Source organism: Dipodomys merriami, unplaced genomic scaffold (genome assembly GCF_024711535.1).
Source record: "Dipodomys merriami isolate MVZ:Mamm:240054 unplaced genomic scaffold, mDipMer1.0.p SCAF_114, whole genome shotgun sequence".
NCBI classification, from domain to species: domain Eukaryota; kingdom Metazoa; phylum Chordata; class Mammalia; order Rodentia; family Heteromyidae; genus Dipodomys; species Dipodomys merriami.
In genome coordinates, this window is record NW_027202427.1 from 3,438,932 (window position 1) to 3,462,347 (window position 23,416).

The window sequence follows — 23,416 nt, forward strand, 5'->3', positions numbered from 1 at the left end:
CCCACATGCCTGGAAGCCCTTGCCGGCCAGCCGGCCAGCCAGCATGGCCGGAGCGCCCTTCCCGGCCCCGGGCTGGCACCGCTGCCGGCCGGCGGGGTCTTTGTCATGTGCTCGGGCTGTGATCCCTGCATGTGTGCCACCCTAAGTGCTCACAGCGCCCCGCTGTGGCATCCAGACGTGTCCATCGGTGTCGCGCGCTCCCTGGGCCCGGAGGCCCTGCTTTAGAAGCACTGTCCTCCTGAGACATGGGGAACCTCCCGAGGCGGAGACCTTTCCTTTGCAGTCTCGTCTCTGGCTCCCTGCGCCGGGCCGTGACCGGGGCCAGGCTTGGGCTCCCCGCCCTGCCCCTTGCCAGCCCAGCCCAGGACGCACAGGGTCCAGGCTCTGCTGTGGTGTTGGGTCTCATCTGAGGACCTGATACCGGGTCCCTGGGCTCTGAGCTCTCGGGTGTAGAGGGGAGGGGAGGCCCCCAGGGAAAGTGGGGTGTGACCGCCACTCCACACAGGAAGAGCACACCTCTGCACAGAAGCGAGCACTCGTGCACACAAGGCCTGGAGTCACCAGACAGGAGAGCGGGGGTGCCTAGAGACCCTCCAGTCTCAGGTTCCCTGGGCCCCAGCCTCCACCACACAGGACAGCAGTGGCCATGGGCCGCCCTGGAGCGAGTGGGGCTGGTCCTCCCCTGGGGTGCTCCCAGGGGTCGGGGAGGCCGGCAGACAGCCCGGCCCAGGCAGGGCCTTCCCAGGCACGCACATGCGGGGGAGAGGCTGGGCCTCTCCAGCTAGGTCCCAGGGAAGCCCTGAGGGGTGACTGCAGGGTTGGGTCTCTTGAAACCCACACAGGGTCCTGAGGGCATGGGTGGCTGGGGTCAGAGGCCGCGGTCATCTGGGAGCGCCAGGCAGGAGTTGGCTTTGACTGAGCAGTCATGGAAGGCATGGGGCTGAGGTGAGGTTAAGCTCCCCATCCAGGAGATGGGGGGACAGGGCTGTGCTCCCCTCCTCCCTTGTGGCTGCTGTAGGCATGGCCCGGGGCCCCTCTGCTCCCCTCCCCCCCTCTGCCAGGGGACAATGCCCTTGGTTGCCATCCCCTGCAGCCCAGCCTCCTCCCTCTCCCCTCCCTCCTAGCCACGGGAGTCCCCTCCTGGCAGCCAATGAGCAGCTGTCATGGAGGTTCCATTTTAGATTTTATCGATGTGTCCCTGTTGCCCGGGCAACTGTGCTGGCGGCTCCGTCAGTCTCTCTTGCCCGCCTTTCAGAGCCGTGCTGCTCCCACCGCAGGCTCCCTGGGTGGCTACGTGGCAAGTTTCCTTGCTTGCGGGCCAGGGGTGGGGGGGATTCCACCACACGTAATTTCTCTGGCAAGGACGGCGTTTGTCTGCCTTGTACCCCCCTCTTCCCTGCTGCTCCCGGGACTCTCCGAGCCGTAGGTCCCTCCGTCCAGGCCGGCGGGGGCATCTCGCACAGGTGCCGGCCGGGTCACGGGGACCCAGGGTCTGTTTAGACAAGCAGACTCGAAGAGCTCTCTGCACCAGGAGCCCCCGGCCCCAGGATGCCGGACGGGGGGCCCACGCAGCTCGGCACAGGCAGACACACTTCTGTTTGCTATGGGGCCGCCCCGGGGAGCCCCCCGGAGCACCAGCCACCAGAGAGAGCAGCGGCGTGAGCGGGCCTGGGCGGCGAGCGAGGAGCGCAGCGCGTGAACGCCGGGCTTTTGTGCTGCTGCTCTTTGTATTGGAGGCGTGCACTGGGGAGCGGCGCCGGCCAGAGCTGGGCCATGTGAGCGGGGCGACGTGGCGGGGACCGGACTGCGCAGCTTGAGTGGCCGGGCCTCCGCCTCCCAGGTGCCCCTCTGGCCACTGGAGACGGGAAGGTGAAAATGCTCAAGTTCAAGGCCTTTTGCCTGGATTACTGGCAGTTCCTATGTCTGCAGCCCCTGCATGGGGCCTATAAAAGGTAAGCGGATGCTGGGCTCGCGTGATGGGAGCTGGAGTGAAAGTTCACCCAAAGTCTGCCCAACTGCAGGCTTCCGGTCTCCATGTGGCTCTCTGCCTCTGGCCGCTGGTGCGAGTGTTTTCTAGAAGTCTGCTTTGGTTGGTTTTGTAACTCCACTCGGCGCGCCCCTCCCGCCAGCCCACACTGGATAGGTTTTGTGCATAGAAGATGCGTTTGGCTGCGGGGCTGGCAAGGCGGGCAGGGGCTCTGGGGCTGGAGGTCAGGATCGGAGGACCAACGGCCAGCCGCTCACCCGCTGTGGGGCCCTGGGCCGCCCACGTTCTCTTGCTGAGCGCCCAGCTTCCCCATCTTTGGCCCCGAGGGCATGGCGTGGGACTGTGGACTGTTCCCCCGAGTGACAGGGGCTGCAGGGTGAAGACACTGGGCACCATGCACACGCGTGCAAGCCCGCGTGTAGGAGAGCGTTGGCTGCTTGCTGTGGCTCGGAGCAGGCGGGTCGGTGGGGCCTGCGAGGACACATCCCCTGGCCTGGGAATCGGCTTTCCCCGATTCCACGCGGTGGAGTTGCCGCCCTTAGCCGTGAGCAGCCCTGGGGAAGCGGGAGCCGCTCTTTCCTCCCGCAGACGCTCTGGAGGGCATGGAGGTGGCACCGCAGTGCAGGAAGTCCCCACGCGTGGGCGAGCGCCAGGGAGCGAAGCCACGCTGTGTGCGGCGAGGCCTGTCGTAGCAGTGCGGGGTGTGCACAGCGCCCCGCGGGGAGCCCTGGCCCCAGGGCTGTGTGGAGCCCCAGACGCCGCCTCTGCTGGCCTAGGTGAGCGCTACACGCCCCACCATTGGGCCCCAGGTGGAAGTGGGATAGGCCCTGAGGCCCAGTCCAGGCTGTGTGGCCCTGGGATTTGAACTCAGATCTCCCCAGCTCCAAGATAGACTCTCATGTCCACAGCTTCAAGCATGCCCGTGCCAGAGTCCTGGGGCACTGGCATGGGATCAGCTGGACAGGCGTGTTAATGGTTGGAGCCCTAGCAGGGCGGGGCGGGGGTGCTGGGTTGAGATGAGGCAGGCTGTAGACAGAAGGGGCGGCAGCCATGTGGGAAAGAGCTAAGCCTGGGCGGGTAGGTGTCAGGAGCCGCCAGGCAGCGCGCACGGCTCGGTCCATGGTCAGTGTGGGGGCCTCCCGGGCCAGCAGATGCCAGGCCAGCTCCTGAGGTCCGAAGGCAAGAAGCCATGCCCATGCCCGGGCCTCTGCCCAGCTGCCGAGGCAAGTTCTTATTTGACCACATGATCCTTTCTCAAGCCCAGAGAGTGGCCTGTTCCTCAGGGAGCCTCCACCCAGGAGGGGCCCTCTACCCATGAGAGGCTCCACCCACAAGGGGCTCCACCCACGAGGGCCCCCCACCCAGCAGCTCGGAGAGGTCAGGCCGCGGTAGAGGTGCCGGGAGGTGGAGGAGGCCATCTGGGAAAAGTCCGGGAAGGCTTCCTGCCAGAGAGGACATCAGAGCTGTGTCCAACTGAAGTGCTGGATTTTTCCAGAAGGGCAGAGATTGCAGGCGCCATCGCTGCATGAGCTGGGAGGGAGGGAGGACCTGCCTGACGTGGCTTAGGACAGTCCACAGCGCGGCTGAGTGACGGGTGGGGGCGGGGGGTCAGTGAGGAGCAGGTGCTGTCGCCAGGTGCTGACCCTGTGCCCCCCGCAGTGCTGGTGCTGTGAACACCCCACTTTTAGGTGACAGATGTGAGGGATGGGAGCAGTAACTTAGCCAAGTTGCACGCCGCTCAGGGCAGCATCAACCTATTAGAATGAGCGAGTCACGGCGTGGGGGGGGGTGGAGGCCATGAGGGCAAAGGTGGATGGTCCGCGCTGGCCAAGGATGCCCAGGCGCGCCCCGCCTCTTCCTCCTCTGTAACGGTGGGGTGGTTGCTAGGTGGTGAAGACTTGGGATACAGTCAGTAACCCCCCCCCCCCGACCAGAGCATTCCCTCCCTGCCTCTGTGCCGGCCCTGGGGAGTGGAGAGGGGACACTGAGCCCCCCACCGCCAGTGGGAGCCGCGGACGGGATGGGACAGCTGGGGACACCTCGCTCAGCGGGCGCGGCCGCTGCCCCCCGAGCCTGGGCATGGGGCCGCGTCGCCATGCTCCCCAAACTTCAGGAGTGTGGGAAGGGTGTCTTGTAGACAATGCGTAATTAAGCTCTTCTAAACACAGGGTGTGCCAAGCTCTCTGGAAGCTGTTAATTATTCTTCATTAGTGATCTTAAATTAATGTCAAATAATCCTGGGGCTACGCCAGCAACCAAGACCGGGGAGGAGAAAAGGGAAAAAGTGTGTGCAGAGCCTCTGCCTCGAGAGCGATGTTCTGGGGGACAGCAAGCCTCCCCCCAAGTCCTGGGTCTCAGGTGTCTTCCCTAGTGCGGTACAGCAGGTGCAGAGGCAGCGTGGGGTACACGCGGGGCTCAGCTCCAGAAGTGGAGTGTTCCACCTGCCCCGCGGCCCTGTTCCACCTGCCCTGCGGCCCTGTCCCCTGCAGCCCTGTCCCCCCCACCCCCAGCCCCGTTCCCCGGGCCCCACGCTCCTATCCCACCCTCCTCCCAGGCTGAGCCTCCACAGAACCTCCAGTTCGCTCTTTCCAGGCACATTTCTGTAACTTTGCTCACACAGAGGGTCGGGTGGTTTATTTCATCCATTCATCGATTGGCTCAGTCATTTCTTGTAGGATAGAGGGTGAAAGCAGAGCCGCAGCCCAGCCCAGTCCCCTCCGGCTGCCCCCTCGGAGTCAGATGGCAGGTGTGCGGCACTGGCACTCCGGGTGTAGAACATGTTCTATTGTGAAATTCAGCTTTTGTTTTGAGCTGGAGCATCAGCACATGCCCAGGCTGCCTGCGAGCTCCTGCCTTAGTCCTGGACCGGCTGTGGCTACACACAGGTGCCATAGAGCCCAGCCTAGTCCGCCAGGTGACTCGTGTGAAAGTGAGCAGCTAGGTGGCATTAAACATGCCCATGTTGTTACAGTCACCAGCAGAGCCCATGGCGCCGCCTGGCCCCCACCCGGCACCCACCCGGCCGCTGTGTCTCAGGGCTTGTGACGCTTCCTCCCTTGTCCTGGCTGAAACACTGTCCAGCTCTTCCTCTGGCCCCGGCCAGTGTTGGACACATGAGCATGTACACATGCACATGTGCATGCATGTACACACACACACACACACACACACACACACACACACACGCACACTACCGCCAGCACGGCCGCCTGTCACTGTGAAATCACGCTGCTTTCCGCCGTCCGTGTCTCCCTGCTCTGACATAGCGTGCGTAATGTCTCTCAGGCTCATCTGCATTGTAGCCTGGGTGAGAATTTCCTTCTGTTTTTGTTTTTGTTATAGCTAAATCATATTCTCTTTTTTGTGCCCTGCGTGCTTGCTTATCTGCTCAGCTGTGAACAGACCTGGGTTTTCCCTCCTCCTGGGTATTGTGACTAATACTATAACGAATGTGGGCGTGAGGATAGCTCTGTGGAATGGGACGTGCTTTGTTGTGTTTTAAGTTTTCGTTCTCACTTTAATTCTTAGGCAGGAGGCAGTCAGGATGTCCTGCCCTGGTCCCAGGGGAGGGGCTTGGGGTCTCCACCTCCTACCCAGGAGTGGCAGCGATGGTCTTGGAAATAGTCTGCCTACTGACGGGGTCTGCCCTCTGTCTGACCCCGAGCCTGAGCAGAGAGGGGCCCGGGAGGCACCGGACAGCTGCGAGGCATCTGGGATGGTTGGCACTCGTGAGTGGCAGGAGGAGGTAAGGGGCTTGGAGAAGCCGGTCTGCAGTGGACCAAACCCATCTCGAGCCAAACCCAGCCCAGGTTTAGGAAGAGGAACTGGTGTCCCTCTGTGGGGCAGGGACAGCCTGGCCTCCAGCAGCGTCCAGAGAGCACGATGGGGGGGGGCCTGCAGCGCGCCCTTCCTCCCCAGCGCCCTCCTTCCCCTGGCAGCAGAGGCGGGAGCTGGGCTCAGTTGGTGCAGATCTGCAGTGGACACGGGGCGTCACTAGGTTCCCAGCACCGCACGCGCTCACTGCTTGTGGGCTTTGCCCACTGAGCGGGTGAGAGGGCCAGGCGGCCATCCGTGGAGTGTGACTCTGCTCCAGAGACCCCGCTGGTGCAGAGGAGGGAAAGCGAGGCCATTCCCTCCTGTTGGCTGCTGCAGGCCGGCCTGGCATCTCCCCCAACTTCCTATGTCAGATTCATAGCCCCTGCTCCTTGGAACGGACTTTGTGTAGAAACTGGATCTTTGGAAGCCATTAAGGTGAAATAAGATGATGAGGGTAGACTCGAACTCAGCTCCTGAGCTGATGTTAGAGCGCAGGCGTGGGGATGTGCTGTGATGTGGCTGTGCGTGTCCTCAGGACGGGGCCTGAGGTGACCAGTGGTCAGGTCACATCATCCACAAGACATGTTGGTGAGCGGTCCTGGGGAGGGGTCGTTTGTCCTTGTATGGCAGGCTCCATTTTGGCCCCATGCTGCTGTCCCAGCTGCCTGTCCACACCCTGCAGGTCAGCACTGTCCCCTCCCCCTCACTGCAAGGTGCTCTGCTCTGGAGACCACCCTGGGGACACTGTCCATCTGGATATCTGGATGTCCTGGGCTCAGCCAGCGCTGTGAATGAGACGGGAGAAGCAGTTTAGGGAGCTGGTGTTAATGTCCTGATTTGAAGCCCTGTCGATGGTATCAGAGAACGGGTACTCTTGACACTCTCAAAGAGTATGCGTGCGTGCGTGCGTGCGGTGTGACAGAGCCAGGGGCTCCAGCGTGACTGGATGCACACTGTCCTCTGCCCCTCCCCCTCCCTGTGGTCTGCACTGAGCCCCGTTTACAGACGAGCAGAAGTCAACCCCACGCCTGCCCAGGGCCCTGTAGGGCCCGCTGCCCCTCCCAGACCTGCCTCCCTCGGCCTCCTTACCCTGCGGGTCCTGCCACTGTCCCGTCCCTCACACCACCCCCTTTTGTGTTCTTTTTCCCACCCAGAGCATTTGTGTGGGTCCCGTCTGCACCCCGGTTTGCAAACACCAGCTCAGTGAGCCTTCATCCATCTCCGTCTCTCCTGCCCCGCCCCCATCCCCTGGTCCCGTGCCAAGCTCACGGTGGGTGTGCAATGGTACTGAGTCAGTCTCAGGTCCGAAGCCCAGGGTCTTGTTCATCCCGGCTTTTCCAGTCGCCTGGGACGGCCCCCCTGCCCTCCTGGGAGCCTCCGTTTCTCCCTTGCACCTAGCAATACAGCTGCCCGCTTGTGTGGGGCTGGCACGGTGAGTTGCCTTCCCAGCCCTCCCTGCCACCCTGCCGGGCCTGTCCCGCGCCCACCGCGCCCAAAGCCACACACAGGCGGCAAGCACGGTGCCCGGCCTGCCCTGTGGGCGGTGCCACACGCAGGTGGCCCTTGGGGACCTCCATCGAGCTCCTCTCCCAGGCTTCTTTGTCACCGAGGCCGAGGCAGGCCAGAAGTGCCTTTGGCAGGAAACAGTATCTTCGTGAAACTGAGAAGCATTGTCTTGTTTTCATGGTAACCTTCTACTCACGGCTAGTATACGCGTTTTCCACTGGAGGGGAAGAGAGGGGGAAATAACGTTTCTTTTTAAAGTAAATGTACCAGCCTGAGGGCTTGCTTTTTGTGCCTTGCTTTTAACTTCATTGTTGGGAATCTGAGGCCCTTGGTGGGCATGGCTAGAAAGGAGGCTCCCAGTGGGCCGTGGGCCCCACCTGCTTCCTGGATCGCGTGCATGCTGGACGCTGCCCGCCTGCCCGCCTGCCCGGCGTGTGTCCCTGTGGGCTCCGGCGTCTCCTCGCAGGGCTCTCGTTTGGCCCCACGCAGTGGCTTCATGTCCGCAGTCCCTTTCCCTGCCGTGTGTGTGTGCTGCCCCCGGCCTTCAGCTGGTGCGCAGGGGGTATCTGGCTGGTGGTGACCAACGGGGCGGCTCTTACAGAGCCTTCTGCCTCCCGCTGTCAGTCTCGGGGCCAGCTGTCTGAGCTGGGTGGCTTTGGGGAAGTGTGAAGGGAGTGGTTGGCTGAGAGAGAGCTGGAGCCGGCGCTGGCGCTGGCGCTGGCGCTGTGGGAGCCCCTGTGGAGGGTGCAGCGTGGACTGGGCAGCCTGGGCCCTGGGGGCAGGGAGGCTGGCGAGGTGGAGGACTGGGGTCCTCACCAGTCCTCGCAGAAGGGGCCTTGTGCGCACCATGGACACACAGATACACAGACACACAGATCAAGGAGCGGGGTCCCATCTGAGCTCCCTGACTGCACGGGGCCCAGGAGTCTGGATCCAGGGTCAAAACCTTTAGGCCTCTCAGCATGGAGAGCAGCTTCTCCCCTTTGCCCAAGAGGAAGCTGAGGAGTGGCCGATCCGTGGCCACAGAGGTCAGGTTAGGTTAGATGCTGAGAAGGACTTCCCTGCTAGGCTGGAAAACCATGTTGCATGGTGCTGTGAGCAAAGTTTTTTGGAGCAGAATCACGCAGGCTCAGTGCCTGGCTCCGCCTTCTCTGATCCGCATCACCTTGGCCTGTCTGCCGACCCCCCTTCACCTTCGTGGTTCAGGAGACAGAGGGTGGCGGCCTCAGGACGATGGTCCATCACACCGAGAGTGCCCAGCGCCCCGGCTGGGTCCTCAGGCTGATGGTCTCCCCGGCCTGGGGGGCTGCAAAAACTGCCACACCCAGAAAACCCAGACCCGTGGCGGGGTGGCCCGCACGCTCAGCCCTGCCAGCTCCCCGCCCCCTTGGTTCTTCTAGTGTTGACAAACCCCAGGAGAGGCAGAGAGCGGTGTGGGTCCTCCCTGGCCTGTGCACCTTGGCAGTGCAGAAAGGCTGTGGGCCCGAGCCCAGACCCCTGGTCCGAGGCCTGCTCTGTCCTCACTCTGTGAATGGAGGCTAAGTCACTTGTTCTCTCTGAGCCTCCATTTCTGCATCTCTTAGGCTGGGGCCTCAGTGCTGTGTTGTGTGGCTTCCCTGGCTGCAAGGTCTGGACTTGAACACGAGGGTCAGTGGTGCTCTCCGCACACAGGGGGCCCAGGACGGCTGTCCCGCTGGCTGACCGTGGATGTCTGTTCCCACCTCCTCCGGCTGAGCCAGGCCACCCACCGCGGGCGCTCAGTGCTGGAGTCCGCGCAGGGCTGCCGTCTGGGAAAGATGCTCAGGGGCTGCTGCCCTCGGGTCCCAGCAGATCTGCCTGAGGCCGGCTGATTGGCAGGGCCGGGATGGCAGGCGGACTCTGGCCCCTAGCCACCCTCCCCGCTCCCACGTCCCTCCTCCTCCCACATCCACGTCTACCCGCCAGGGCCCATTCCCGCTTGGGGCCTCAGTGTCCCCGGCCGGCAAAGCAGGAGGCAGAGGGAGCAAGTGAGAGAGTGTGTCCACCCGCCTGGCTTCCCTGTGGGGAGGGTGGGAGGGAGGCCGCCCCGGGGAATCGGCTTAGAGCAGTTGGGGCCACGGGGTCCCAGCAGCCTGCTGCTCCCAGGGCTCTGGAGGTAGTGCTCGAGTGTGCGCAGTGTGGATGGTGGGTGCAGTAGAGGCAGAGGGGAGCGCGGGAGCAGGCGGGGGAGGGCTGCATCAGGCAGGCCTGAGGCCGGACGAAGGCTGCAGGTGCTGACCGCCGTCCCGGCTGGTCCTCCGCCCCCTCGAGTGCGCAGTCTCCGGCTGTGTGCTTCCCGGAGGTCAAGGGCACGGCACGGATGGAGCCTCTTCCTGGCCGGTGGCGGTGACCTCGTCCCCCATGGCCGTGTCAGTCAGAGCGCTGAGGTGGGGAGCCAGCATTCAGCACACAATGCACGCCGCACACCTGCCCGCCGCACACCTGCCCGCCGCACACCTGCCCGCCGCACACCTGCCCGCCTCACATGGCCCGCACACCACGCACCACCTGCACACCACACACCACACCACCCACACACCGTACACCACCCACACACCACACACCACACACCACACACCACACACCACACACCACCCACACACCACCCACACACCACACACCACCCACACACCACACACCACCCACCACACACCGCACACCACCCACACACCACACACCACACACCACACACCGCACACCACCCACCACACACCACCCGCACACCGCCCACCGCCTCTCCCCGCCTTGCTCTGTGGCCCCCGTGTCCTGGGGTAGGGACAGTTCTGGCCGAGCCCCTCTTTAGGCCGCAGCGGGTCCGTCGAGCCCACCCTCCGTCCCAGCCGCCCAGGGTCGATGACAGAGGCCGCCCGCATCCGCAGCCAGCCCTGTGCTCTCCCGCCAAGATGGTGGGCCTTCTTGCTGCCCCTTGTCAGAGGGGCGCGCGGAGGCTCAGGGTAGCCGTGAGGCGCTGTGGAGAGGGGTCTGAGGCAGATGGGAGCCAGCCCGTCGCCCAGGGCAGGCCACCGTGAGGTGGCAAAGGCCGCTGGCGGGGGCCACAGGCGCGGTGCTGCGCCCGCAGCTCGGGGTCACAGGACACACGCAGCTTGGGCGTGGAGAGCTTGTGTTTGCCTGAGAATCTGCATCCCAGCATTGGGAGAACCTGGGGAGAATGCTACCCTCTCCCTTGGGGCCACCCCAGGGCGCTGTGCTGTGACAGCCCCGGCAGGGGCGGCGGGGGAGGGGTTGGGGTCCTGCCCCGCTGGCCAGCAGGCCTGGGAGATGGGGGATGGACCCACCGTTCTGTGGCCCCCCTGAGTCCTCTGTGTCCCCCTCCCCCCGGGCCGTGCCCACCGCTCCCACCTGAGAACCTCATGAGGCCAGGGGAACCCAGGAGTTCACGGCTTGCCTGGGACTCCGTTTCCCATCTGTGAAGTGGGGCCAACGGGATGCTATTGGAAAGTCAAAAGAACCGCAAGGAGGGGCAAAGGGAGCCCCGGGCCTCAGGAGCCTCTGGTGACAAGGGTCCCCGGACTCGGACCAGGGAGGTTTCTGTCCAGCCTTACCTGGAGAGGCTGTCCGCTGTCTGAGACACCTTTGGAGTCAAAGAGCCACTTGCCCTCTCTACCCGTGCTTGCCCTGAACGGTGTCGGTGTGCGACGGGGGCGAGGTAATGGCGTCCCTGGTGCCGGCCTGAGGCGGAGTGTCCGCTGCAGAGGGGAGGCCCGGGAGCCATGGGGATGCCAGCCTGACGCCCGGCATGGGCAGCACAGGGCAGCGAGCTGGACACCAACGCTGACAGGGAGGCCAGGAGGTGCTGAGAAGGATGTGGGAGGGTGGGGGGGGCAGCGGGGAGGCCGGGCAGGGCACGTGTGCCGCGGAGAGCTCCCGGGCTGGCCGGTGGGTTCCTGGGGGCCGCATGTGCTCAGTGGGCGGGGCCTTTGTAGAGAGCCATCCTGTGTGGAGGGCCAAGTCCTGTCCCCACGTCTGACAGAGCAGTGGGGACCAGTCTGGGATCTGAGGTGGATCCCATTAGCACAGGCGGAACTGGGACCTGGGGACCAAACGAGGTGTGACAATATGCAGGTGACACTCGGGTGAGCCAGGTTTCCGGGGTACAGGCGTTCTCTGGGCCGCCGGGCCGGCACGGTGCCCGGGGCCCAGCCGGATGCCGGGCTCAGGCACCTGGCCTTCGAGGGCCATGAGGGGGGCATTGACCTGCCCCCTGAGTCACTGTCCCTGGAGACCCTGCGTGGGAAGCCCCAGCTGCCGGCCCTGGGCTGGGCCTGGGCGCAGCTGTGCTGTGGGCGGGGCTCCAGCTGGGCCCCCGGGCTGCCTGGCCGGAGGCTGTGCGAGCCGGTCTGGAAGGGCAGGCAGGTGCTCCCCTTCAACACTGGTCCTTAGGACCAGGCCGTTCTCCCGGTCCTAGGTCTAGTGCCCGGGCTGATGGAGCTTTAGTGCCTCCATTTCCACCTGTGGGTTGTGAAGCCGCTGTGCGCTGCGTCGTGGGGCTGCTGGAATCACTGGGTGGGACTGTGGCGCGCCTGTCCCCTGGCCCGAGACTCTTGGCGCCTTCTGAGCTCATAGAGGGCGGAGCGGAGCCAGTGGCCGCGGAGCGAGGCCAGCCGGCCCACACGAGGCCTTCAGAGCCTGGGACCCCCCCCCCCACCCCCCGGGAGTGCTGCTGACTTATCTTATTTGTTTCCCATCCAAGCTCTGTCCTGGAGTTCTGTCCTGTCTGCTGCTCCGCGGCTCCTCTAGGGCGGTGGGCAGGCCCCGGCTGGGCTGTGGCTGCGGGGTGGTGTCGGGTTCAGTTCTCTGGGGAGCTGGGGGAGGATGTGGGCTGGCCCTGGCCTCCCTCGTCCCACCCAGCCCGAGCCAGGGCAGACCCTGGGCCCCTGAGCCAGCTTTCCATCACAGGAGGCCGCCCCCCGTGGCCAGCCCGCCCGCCCCGTGACTCACAGCTCCCGGGCCTGGGCCACCGCTGCCTCTTAGCAGACGGGGGCAGCCGCAGGTTGTGCTGAAGCCACTGGCTGCTTGGGGCGCTCGCTCGCTCGCTGGCTCAGTCGGGTCCGGGGTGGCCAGCGTTGTCTCCACCGCCGTCTGGCTTGGGGACCTTTCCTGTGGCGTCGCCATGGAGAAAGAAGTCACCTGATTGCTGGAGGTTAGAGCCAGCCCCTGACCTGTGGGAGCAGCCACTCCCCGCCAGGCATGAAGGGCGACGGGGCCGTGTGGAGCCTCATGTGGAAGTACTGTGTCTCCGTGCGGACGCTCAGGTACGGGTGTGTGGAGGCTGGGCAGGGCTGAGCAGGCCGGCCCTTGCACCCTCGGGGGAAGCTGGAGGGGGAAGGAGCGTGGTAGGGGTGTGCTGGTGGTCGCCAGGCCCACCGGGGTGGGAGGCTTCCCTCCCAGACAGCCGGGGCTGGGCCGGCCGCGGCAGCCCAGCGTGAGATCTCAGCCCTGCCCTTGGCCTCTCTAAGCCTGTGGGGTGCTCACACCACTCCTGGGGCACAGCGGAGTGAGCCTCCGTGTGCCTGTGGACACGGCCACCAGTGACCCCAGGGTGCGCCAGCCCACCAGGTTCGTCCCCGGTGGTGATTGCTCTCGAGGTGTGTGGCGTGCCTGGAATCGGGTGCCAGACCAGCCGGGTTCGGCCCGTGTGGTGATGCTTTGGGCTGAGAGCTATGCCAGGGGCCACGGCATTCACGTGGAGATGGAGTGTGGTGGCAGACGTGAGGCCCAGCCCACCCACACCCAATAAGTGTCAGCGGTGACCCCCCTCATCCTGCTTCTTTCGCCCGGGGGGGGGGGCGATGCCTGCCTGGGCCCGGCCTGGGGAGGGGGTGTCTGGAGAGGGGGCGTCCTGGGCGGGGCGGGGCTTTGGAGCTCCCAGTGTTGTACTTGGAGGAGATTTTTACAACAGTCTGCTTTCCTTCCACTCCCTGCTCCCCAAACTATATACGCTCCCCTCCCTGCCCTCCTCCCTCCCCTTTTTCCTCCTACTTCCCCCGCCTTCCTCCCTCCCTCTCCTCCCCCTCTAGATTTCCTCATTCTTTCCTTTTTTCCATCCTTTCTTCTCATAGTATTGTGGTAGCCTATAGGAAAAACCTACAGTAAAACAAAAACCACCAGGACCATATTCAGAATAGGATGCCATGACAGAGGAGGAGGAAGAAGAGGGGGAGGAGGAGGAGGAGGAGGAGGTGATGAAGACAGAACAGAGGTGCACTGAAGCCACCCGAGCTTCCCCACCGCCCAAGGGAAAGGGAGAGAGCGCCAACCCAGGTCATCCCACTTTAATTAGCGCAGCAGTGACAGCAGCCACTGGTGTCTGTCAGCGACAGTGTGTGGGGTCCCGGGACGGTGGCTTGGGCTGGACAGGTTTGGGCAGCCTGCAGCCGTGGGACCCAGGTTCTCTGGGGGTGCCATCGGCTGTGGGAACAGAGAGGCTGAGGTGCCCTGGAGGGAGGCAGAGGCTGCGGCTCGGCGGGCCGGGCCCCAGGCAGGGCTGCAGCGAATGCCTGCGGTCCCGAGGTTTCCGGGGATGGGCGCTGGGAAGGCGCAGCTGTTTACAGGATGCGGCATGTTCCCGGAGGACCTGCTGTGGCCTTCTGCAGTCTTCGGGCCGCCCTAGAGAGGAACAGCACGGATCCTCAGAGTCCGCAGGCCTCTGTCAGGCCTCTGTGTCCCTGGGCACAGGATGGGTGCACAGCTGCCTGGCAGGTCCAGGCCCCTGCTGCCAGGGGCAGGCAGCTGGGTGGGAGCCGGCACTGTCCTGGGCCCCGGGTCTGCCCATCCTTGGCACGCTGAGGGCCAGGTGGCCCCTGCTCGGTGGGCAGGGCGGGCCTGCAGTCACTCTCCCCGCGCCCGCCCGTTTTCGTGGGGCCCCAGAACAAATGAGCACCCCCTCCCTGAGCCAGAGAGAGGGGCGGGTGGCTGGCCGAGTCAGCATGGGCCGCTCTGCCCGAGGCCTGAATCAGCAGATCGGCAGGCGGGCGGGGCGGGCGGCCTGGGACGGGTGAGCGAGGGCTTCTGCGGGACAGCACATACTTTTCCTCTTGCGTCTTCCCGCCATCCACAGAGCACACAGCCCCCGGCCCGGCGCAGCATCTGGTAAAGTACGAGTGTCTGTGCCGTCGCCGCCAGCCCTGGCTCTGGGCCAGGAGGCTCACGAGGGCCGCCCGAGCCGGCTGAGGCTCCAGAGCCCGGGCTGGGTCTTGCAGGGGGGCCGCACTGGCTCCAGGCCGTGTGGACGGAGCAGCCGGGGCTGTGAGCGGCACGCCCTGGTCACGCAGCTAGACCTCAGGGATCGCGGAGTGGCGTGCCCTGCCCTGGGCCGGGGGGCGGCAGAGGCAGAGCGAGGAAGAGGAAGAACTGGGGCTTGGAGGAGGGCTGACCTGAGGTCCAACCCGCTTCGTGTGAAGGGCTCTGGAGGCTTGGTGAGAAGGTTCTGGAAGCCTGGCTGCCTGCTGGAGGAGGTGTGTGGCTGTTTTCAAGTCAGGCCGTCCCCAGGTCTGTTTCCTCCCTGTGAGCTTGCACGATGACACACTCGTCCTCAGAGCTGATGGGACCCAGCGAACGCCAGGCGGGGCCGTCCCTTCGCTGTGCGCCCGCCTGCCCAGGCCTCCGCAGCCTCCCGCCAGCCAGGCCGGAGAGAAGCGCTCCACAGCCAGGCCCGGGGCCTGGTGGGCTGTGTCCTTGTCTTGGTGGACGGGCAGTCCCAGGCCACTCGGGCTCGGGGTGCTGCCGGCTCAGCTGAAGACCCCCCCTCCCAGCCGGGCGGCGGCGGCGGCCGCAGGGGCCAGCAGCTGGCAGTGAGGCTCAGAGAGCGTCGGGGCAACCGCTGACACTTAGCCACCTGGTGCCCCCTGGAGAGGCCCCGAGCCCGCCAGCCCCGCGGGCGCCTGCCCTGGAAGGAAGAGCCCTGCTCCCAGAACGAGCGCCCCATTCCCAGCAAGCCTGCAGACCCCGCCCCGCCCCTCCGCACCCGAGCCCCGGCCTCAGACTCCGGAGCAGAGCCAGACCAGCCTCCCCCCTCGGGCACCGCCCCGCGGGCACACGCCTTCCCGGGGGGCCACTCTTCCTTTCCCTGGGGCCCCCCCTGCAGCCCCCACCCCTCCGCAGCCTGCTCCCCACTCAGGCTGCGTTGCCTTTACTTTTGGCTTAATCCACATCGACCAGTTGTGGGAGGAGGGCTCCTTTGTTGAGGCACACGGCCAGGCACGCAGTGTCCCCGATCACGCCTGCCACAGCTCGCAGCCCGCCCCACTGTCCTGTTTTCTTACGTGCATCCGCACTACCTCCACCACGTACGTTGCTTTAAAAAGCTCTGTTTTCAAGGTGGGGTCTCACTGTGTAGCCCGGCTGGCCCCTCTCTGAGTCCTCCTGCTGCAGCTCGGGGGTTACAGGAGTGCACCGCTGTGCCCAGCTCCATTGAATAGGTATGGGTGTGCCACCCGCTCCGAGCTGGCCCGGCGTGGCGTCGGTGCCCACCTGCGGGCCTGGCTGAGCTTCGGCTGGGCCGCCTGTTCTCAGAGCTCGCAGAGGTGCGCCCAGGGGCAGCAGGGAAAAGCTTCGTCCATCTGTCCAGACAGCTGTCAGGGCAGCTGCCGTGCGCTATGGCAGAGCCCAGCGCGTGGGGCGCGGCCGTGGGTGAGATGAGGTCCTGGCTCCGTGCAGTGACGTGCGGGTGACGGTGCCCCCAGGGCCGTGGACAGTGGAGTGACCACTCAGGGCTTGATCTGGAAGCCAGCAGAGCTCTGAGCCTGGGCGTGGTGTGGTGAAGGGCGCCGCATCTGGAGATTCTGCCAGCCCGGCCTGCGCCGCGTGAATAACGCAGGAGACGGCGGCGCCTGGGCGCTCACGGCCGGCGCGCAGGCTCTCGAGCCTCAGCTCCACGTCAGATACTTTTGGTGCTTAATTAGAAATAAGAGTCTTCCAGACTTTCCTGCCCTGGCTGGCTTTGAACTATGATTCTCAAGAAGAGCACGGGGCAGAGCCCAGCTTAAAACCATCTCTTTAAAGAGCAAAGGAGAGAATGTAAGCAGGTGCCCTTGGGTTGAGAGTGACGTGTGAGAGGAAGGCGTGGGCTGGTGGAGACCTGTGGGCAGGATGCTGCCAGCAGAGGGCACAGCACAGGCAAAGGCCCTGGGGTAGCGCTGTGCCTTGTGTGTCTGCAGATGGAGGTCAAAGCGGTTGGACAGCAGCGGGGGAAGGAAGCCACAGGATGCAGATTCTTGGGTGCTGATTCACCAGGGTGGGGACACAGGGCAGGGTCGGTCCCAGGATGAGGACATGAGGTACTTCCCGGGGGACGGTGGTAGCAGGCTGGCTGAGAGACCCCGAGAGGTACTCAAAGGCACAGTCAGACCAGCTGGTAGAGCAGAGACGGCAGGGAGGGAGGGAGGGAGGAGAAGCTTGCACGGCGAGGGCTGTGAACGCGACTCCCAGGAGCTGGGCAGGGGCAGTGGGGACAGGTGGCCTGGGAGGACCTGCCGGGCCCTAGGAGGTAAAGCTGGCCGCCCCGGGTCCCTCTGCACCTGAGCAGTGCTCACAGTAAGTAGGCCACCTGCCCCGCACCGCCTTTGCCCCGCTGTCCAACTGTCTGGAGTGAGACCGAGTGCGCAGCCCAGGCCTGGCGCTTTGAACAAAGATGCCTTGCCGAAACTCGAGTGGCCCCGAAATGTGATCAGCCGCGAGAGACCGGCCAGGACAGAGCTGTATAATTTATTGGCGGGGCTGTCCGGCAGCCATTTGGACAGGCCCGACCTCGAAGAGCCCCCTGGGCGGTGGTGGAGCCTCAGGAGGGTGACGGGCCGCCCGGCCGCAGGGCGGGGCTTCCTGGATGCGCTGGCAGGGAGGAAGTGGAGGCCAGGGCAGGGAGGTGGGGCTGTCGCCCTGGTTCTTTGTCCCCAGGGGCTGCCTGGGCCAGGTGCTGGGCTCCCGGAAGACCTCAGCCGCTGCTGTGGACACTGTGAGTAGCACCTAGCGGGCGGGAAGCTGGGAGGGGCTGGATGTCGGGGCACGGCAGCACCTGGGGTGCTCGCAGGGGTGCTGGTTGCTTCTCTAACCTGTCTCCGTGACCGGCTGCTGCGTGCTTGGCGTGCGTCACGCAGGGCCGGCCCGGGGCCTCCCGTGGCTCTCTGCAAGGACAGCCGTGGGCCCGGCCCTCGGGGTGGGCACTGCCCTTGGCCTGCCAGGCTGCCTGTCCCGCTACAGAGGGACTCTTAACAGCACCGTGTTACAGCTGGGCACACCGCAGTGCCCTGGCTGCGGGCGCCCCGCCACAGTTCTCCTCAGCGGCTTGGAGCGTGACGCGTGGGGTCAGAGCAGACGGGGCCGGGATTCCCAGATGCGAGAAGACTTGGCTGGGAAGGTTCTGCCTCACATTGGGCAGCGCCATCTGGAACTTTCCCAGGGTGTGTGCGCCGCCCCCCCCCCCCTCCCGCTCTGCCAGGACCCGCCGGGCTGCTCTCACTTCTTGCTGAAGCACCTCAAGCAGAGCCTGGGGCGCTCAGACCCCGGGAGCCCCAGGGTCCTTCTTAAGGGTTGCTGTGCCCTCTAGGAAATCCCCCTTGGTAAGAAGGGGCCTGAGGGTCACCTGCATCCCTGGGGAAATCCCCACTGAGCCTTACTTCCGCTCCAAGTCTCAGGACAAGTCTGGATGAGAGCACTTCACTGCTGGTGTCAAGGGAACCCAAGTCCAGACCAGAGATGTTAGAACAATTGTCCAGAGTCACACAGCCTGTATCTGTTGAGAACGGGAGCACACTGCTCTATGGGACTGGGGACCAGGTGGCATTTCACCGGGCCTCCATGTTTGTATCCATGGAAAGTTGGGCTTGAACCTCAGATCCACTGTCCGGGCTGGGATGGGAGCCCCAGCTGTGAGGTGTGAAGTGGCAGGTGTGAGTCCCGGCTGTGAAGTGTGCAGTCACAGGTGTGAGTCCTGGCTGTGAGGTGTGAGGTGTTCAGGTGTGAGGTGGTCGGGTGTGAGACTGGGCTGTGAGGTGTGAGGTGGCAGGTGTGAGTCCCGGCTGTGAGGTGTGAGGTGGTCAGGTGGCTGTGAGGTGTGAGGTGGCAGGTGTGAGTCCCGGCTGTGAGGTGGCAGGTGGCAGGTGTGAGTCCCGGCTGTGAGGCGGCAGGTGTGAGTCCTGGCTGTGAGGTGTGAGGCGGCAGGTGTGAGTCCTGGCTGTGAGGTGGCAGGTGGCAGGTGTGAGTCCCGGCTGTGAGGTGTGAGGTGGCAGGTGTGAGTCCCGGCTGTGAGGTGTGAGGTGGCAGGTGTGAGTCCCGGCTGTGAGGTGTGAGGTGATCAGGTTGCTGTGAGGTGTGAGGCGGCAGGTGTGAGTCCCGGCTGTGAGGTGTGAGGTGGCAGGTGTGAGTCCCGGCTGTGAGGTGGCAGGTGGCAGGTGTGAGTCCCGGCTGTGAGGTGTGAGGTGGCAGGTGTGAGTCCCGGCTGTGAGGTGTGAGGTGGCAGGTGTGAGTCCCGGCTGTGAGGTGTGAGGTGGCAGGTGTGAGTCCCGGCTGTGAGGTGTGAGGTGGCAGGTGTGAGTCCCGGCTGTGAGGTGTGAGGTGGCAGGTGTGAGTCCCGGCTGTGAGGTGGCAGGTGGCAGGTGTGAGTCCCGGCTGTGAGGTGTGAGGTGGCAGGTGTGAGTCCCGGCTGTGAGGTGGCAGGTGGCAGGTGTGAGTCCTGGCTGTGAGGTGTGAGGTGGCAGGTGTGAGTCCTGGCTGTGAGGTGTGAGGTGGCAGGTGTGAGTCCCGGCTGTGAGGTGGCAGGTGGCAAGTGTGAGTCCCGGCTGTGAGGTGTGAGGTGGCAGGTGTGAGTCCTGGCTGTGAGGTGGCAGGTGGCAGGTGTGAGTCCCGGCTGTGAGGTGTGAGGCGGCAGGTGTGAGTCCCCGCTGTGAGGTGTGAGGCGGCAGGTGTGAGTCCTGGCTGTGAGGTGGCAGGTGGCAGGTGTGAGTCCTGGCTGTGAGGTGGCAGGTGGCAGGTGTGAGTCCCGGCTGTGAGGTGGCAGGTGGCAGGTGTGAGTCCCGGCTGTGAGGTGTGAGGTGGCAGGTGTGAATCCTGGCTGTGAGGTGTGAGGTGGCAGGTGGCAGGTGGGACAGGACACCTTCGGCTCCCCGTGGCTGCTCTGTGTGCTGGTCCACCCTCTGTGTTCATCTACGCATCCGGTCCCTTGGCGAGCATTTACTGGGCACCGACTGTCTACTGACACAGCACATGCCCCGGTGTTGGTGTCAGGGGTATGACTGTGGAGACAGAGACGGAGGACAAGGGGGCAGATGGCCGGGGAGGGGCCGGTGGCCGGCCAGGCGTTGCTCTTCAGCTCTGTGCTGCCATCATCAGGGGTGAGCGTGAGGCCCCCGGGTGGCCTCCACAGTGGGCCCTTGGGAGCCAGGGCACCGGCCAATGCCCTTGGCCCCGGAGGGAAGCACAGACCAGCCCCAGCAATGCATGCGTCCACCATGGAGGCGTGGAGGGGCCCGGACTGTGCCCGCATGTGTCTGCACCCACATGCAGACGCACTGAGGGACTGGTCAGGCTCCAGGTGAAGAGCACAGACGCACGCCGAGTGTCACCTCTGCTCTCTGCCTGGCGCTGTTGACTTGCGGGGAGCTTTTTAGCTGCAAGTAAGAGACCATTCAAAGTAGACAGTCTTAATGAGGAAATGGGCTTCTTGCGCTGGTGGAACTGAAATGGGCTTCAGGAATGGCTATATCCAGGGGAGCCTCCGTCTGTGGCTGTGCATGTGGGCTTCGCCCCCGGCAGGTCTGTCCGTGTGGGCCTCCTGGCTGGGCCTCGCACGCAGTGAGAACTCAGGCAGTCGCCATCTGCTTTGATTCTGGGCGCCAGCCCTGCGCAGGTCAGAGGGTTCTGTCTCATCCATTTTCTCAGTCCATGGCAGGCGTTGGGACAAGCAAAGGGGAAATGGCCACACGGGTCACCCCACTAGGAAAAGGGGTGAGCTGGGAAGAGGAGTATCGCTGAAGTTTGGGGGGCTGGCAGGGATGGGGAGGGAGAGGGAAAGGGGGGCCGGGCAGGCCAGGCTCTGTTCCCGGAGCTCCTGGCTGAGCGCAGAGGCCGGGCCAGGGCCTGGGCAGCGTGGGGAGCCCCTTCAGGGACAGGTGGCACTGGCCAGCACAAGCTCCGTGCCAGGCACACTTCCTTTTGCCTCCGTCCATGTGGCCCGGAGGCGCTGGGCTCCCCAGCGGGGAAGGAGCTGCTGTGTCTGTAGAGCTGACCTCCGATGCGCCCAGCCCGGCGGCCGCGTGGGAAGTGGCCACGCTCCTGTTCCAAGGGCAGCACTGGCTGGCCAGCTCAGGCTCCAGTGAGGCCATCCCACCCCCGCAGGGGAGATGGGGGGGGAGGGGGAGGGGGAGGAGGGGGGAGGGGGTGCAGGGCCAGGACTTGCTCGGCTTGGAGTGTCTGCCGTCCCCGTGCAGCTCCCTTTACCCTTGGAGCCTTGGTGTTCCCGCTGTAAGCCAGGGGGCACCTTCTAGAGGTAGGGACCCGTTCCCTGAGCTGGACACCCCCTGGGCAGCGCACAGCGGTGGCCCTGGAGGTGGCTTCACCGCCCCTCCTAAGACCAGAAGTGCTGTTTGAACTTCGCTTTGTTTTCCTCCCCCAGGCTGGTCCTGGGGCTTGAACTCAGGGCCTGGGCATTCTCCCTTAGCTTTATTTCTCCAGGTTGGTGCTCTACCTCATGAGCCACACCTCTACTTCTGACTTTGTGTGGTTAACTGGAGATAAGAGTCTCATGGACTTTCCTGCCTTGAATCCTCAGCCTCAGCCTCCTGAGCAGCTGGGATGACGGCGTGATTTCCTGCCCGGGCTGGCTCTGAACTGCGGTCCTCAGCCTCAGCCTCCTGAGCAGCTGGGAGGACGGGCGCGAGCCGAGGGCCCCGGTTTTCCCTTCAACACTTTTAACATTGCCATTTTGTAGATGGGATTTGAGCCAAGTGGGAAAGGGGGCTCCCGGTGCCCCTTCCTGGAGCCTCACATCTCCGGCTCAGGAAATGCTCAGGTATCCACAGCCCCCGGGGCTGCCCGGGGTGGGGTCTGGTATGGCTGTGTTGCAGGTGGAAGGGCTTGGGTTAGGGAGATGACTCTGGCTGAAGCCCCGCCCCCGCCCGCCCTGGGCTCATCCAGTGCTCCGCCCAAATCTGCTGCCCACCTCCTATCTCCACGGGCCCCAGTGCCCAGACGTGGGTGTCACCAGGGTGCTGTGCCCTGGAGAGGCAGGGAAGAGAGCTGAGGACCAAGGGTGGAGGCAGGGCCTGGGGTGGAGGGGGCCACTGCCAGCCTCCCTTGGCTATTTCCTTGAGCAGATAAAGTGTGCATATGGCCTGGGCCGCGCGTGTACGGGGCTGCGGCCTGCTATAGTCTGCCCTTGGCTGGGAAGGCTGAGGCGCTCAGCCTTGGAGCTGGCTGGTTACTGGACACCTGGAGCATTTCCGGGGGAAGTGGTCAGAGGGGGGTGGCGGCCACCGCTGGGGGCCGGGGTGAGGGCTGGGTGGAAAGGAGAACCAGTTACCCTTACTTCCCCTTTCTGCCCCGCAAGTCCTAGGTGACAGCCCCGCCCCAAGACATCACCAGGTCAGAGGTCATCCTGCCCACCCCCTAGTGGCCCAAGAGGAAATGGAAACGGGGTACAGTCTCCCGTGATCTCACTGCCACCACCCACAGAGGCCTGGCAGTCGGGGCTCACTGCCCGGCTCTGCCGCCCGGGGCAGATCAGCAGGCCACTCCGGGACGCCTGTACAAAAGCTGGGTTCAAGGCCCCCTCTGCTCCAGCGGCTGTGTGGGCTCTGGTGAGTCCCTTCAGGGCTCCGGGAAATGGTGTGAGAAGCAAGGAGCCCCTGCCGTGTGGGGACGGCTTGGAGGGCAGTCTGGAGGGCCCCGGAGGGGACTCAGCCTGAGGACCCGCTGGGGCCTCGCAGAGGGGAGGCGGAGGCCGAGGCCCACACACTCCTGCTCGAGGGAGCCAGTGTGTACTGTATCCCTTCCTCACCAAGCAGACACATGCACGCACGCACGCACGCACGCACGCACACAGCTCATATCCGAGATTGAAACTCCACAGGTGCCGGCGGCCTCCGAGAAAGCAGTCAGAATGAACTGGAAGTTGGCGCCATGTACTCATGGCGGCAGCCGCTGTTTGGGTCTGGAAGATGTCAGTGTGTGAAAAGCAGCGTTTGTGTGGTCTACCGGCAGTGTTGGTGTACATATGGGATTCGCGAGCCCCTAAAATAATTCAGCCTGGGAATTCCCGCAGCTCCCGAGCAGTCTCAGGAGGAGCTGCGGCTCAGCAGTGGGGGCCCGGGGCCCCGCGTGGCCGCCCGTGGCTGGGCTGGGGGGGAGCCGGGTCCCGTGGGGTCACCCTCCTTCCTCCTGCCCCTCACTGCCCCAGCCCCCTCCCCCAGCCCTGCCCAGGCTGTTGGGGGGGCTTGCTACCCCTGCTCCTCCTGGACCACAAGCAGGGGCCTCTGCGTGGCTTTTGGGCTCTGCAGGCCTTCCCGGTGCCCGCATCCCTTCCCTTGGCTCCAAGGCATCTTTTGAAGCACGGCATTGTTCATTTTAATGAGTCCAATCATCTCTTTTTTTTAATTGCTTGTGTTCTGGTGGTGTGGCTAAGAAGTCTAAGTCCAGGAGTCCTGGTGTGTTCTGTGCCATACTGTTGTGGTCGCGTTTTGGTGTTAACACTTGTGCTCTGTTCTGTGGCCATGGTGAGTGACCAGTGCAGGAGGGGGCAGAGGCCGTGAGGGTCCATGTGGCCGGCCAGCCAGCGTGGTGCCTGCTGAGAAGCTAAGCCTTCTGAGAGAACTGTCTTGGCACCTTTGTCAAAAATCACAAATCAGGGCTGGGAAGGTGGCTCAGTGCTAGAGTGCTTGCCTCACATGCATGAAGCCCTGGGTTCGATTCCTCAGTACCATGTAAACAGAAAAAGTGGGAAGTGGTACTGTGGATCAAGTGGTAGAGCACTGGCCTTGAGCAAAAGAAACTCAGGGACAGGCCGGGCGCCTGTGGTTCATGCCTAGCTACTCTGGAAGCTGAGGTCTAAGGATCATGGTTCAAAGCCAGGCCGGGCCGGAA

At 64.5% G+C, this 23,416-nt stretch overlaps 1 protein-coding gene across 7 annotated transcripts in view; it reads left to right on the forward strand.

Annotated features, from left to right (window-relative positions):
* Positions 1 to 23,416, forward strand: part of LOC138822741 (IQ motif and SEC7 domain-containing protein 1) — a 220,784-nt gene that overhangs the window by 127,901 nt on the left and 69,467 nt on the right. For 3 of the 7 annotated variants that reach the window (XM_070015663.1, XM_070015668.1, XM_070015671.1), the window contains exon 1: positions 1,852 to 1,952. The exons of 3 other annotated variants lie outside the window; for them this stretch is intronic. In XM_070015663.1, coding sequence (XP_069871764.1) covers positions 1,876 to 1,952 — 77 coding nt within the window. In that variant the 5' untranslated portion in view covers positions 1,852 to 1,875. Of the gene's footprint in view, positions 1 to 1,851; positions 1,953 to 12,524; positions 12,601 to 23,416 lie in introns of those variants that run through there. One more of the 7 variants, XM_070015666.1, reaches the window with a different exon arrangement.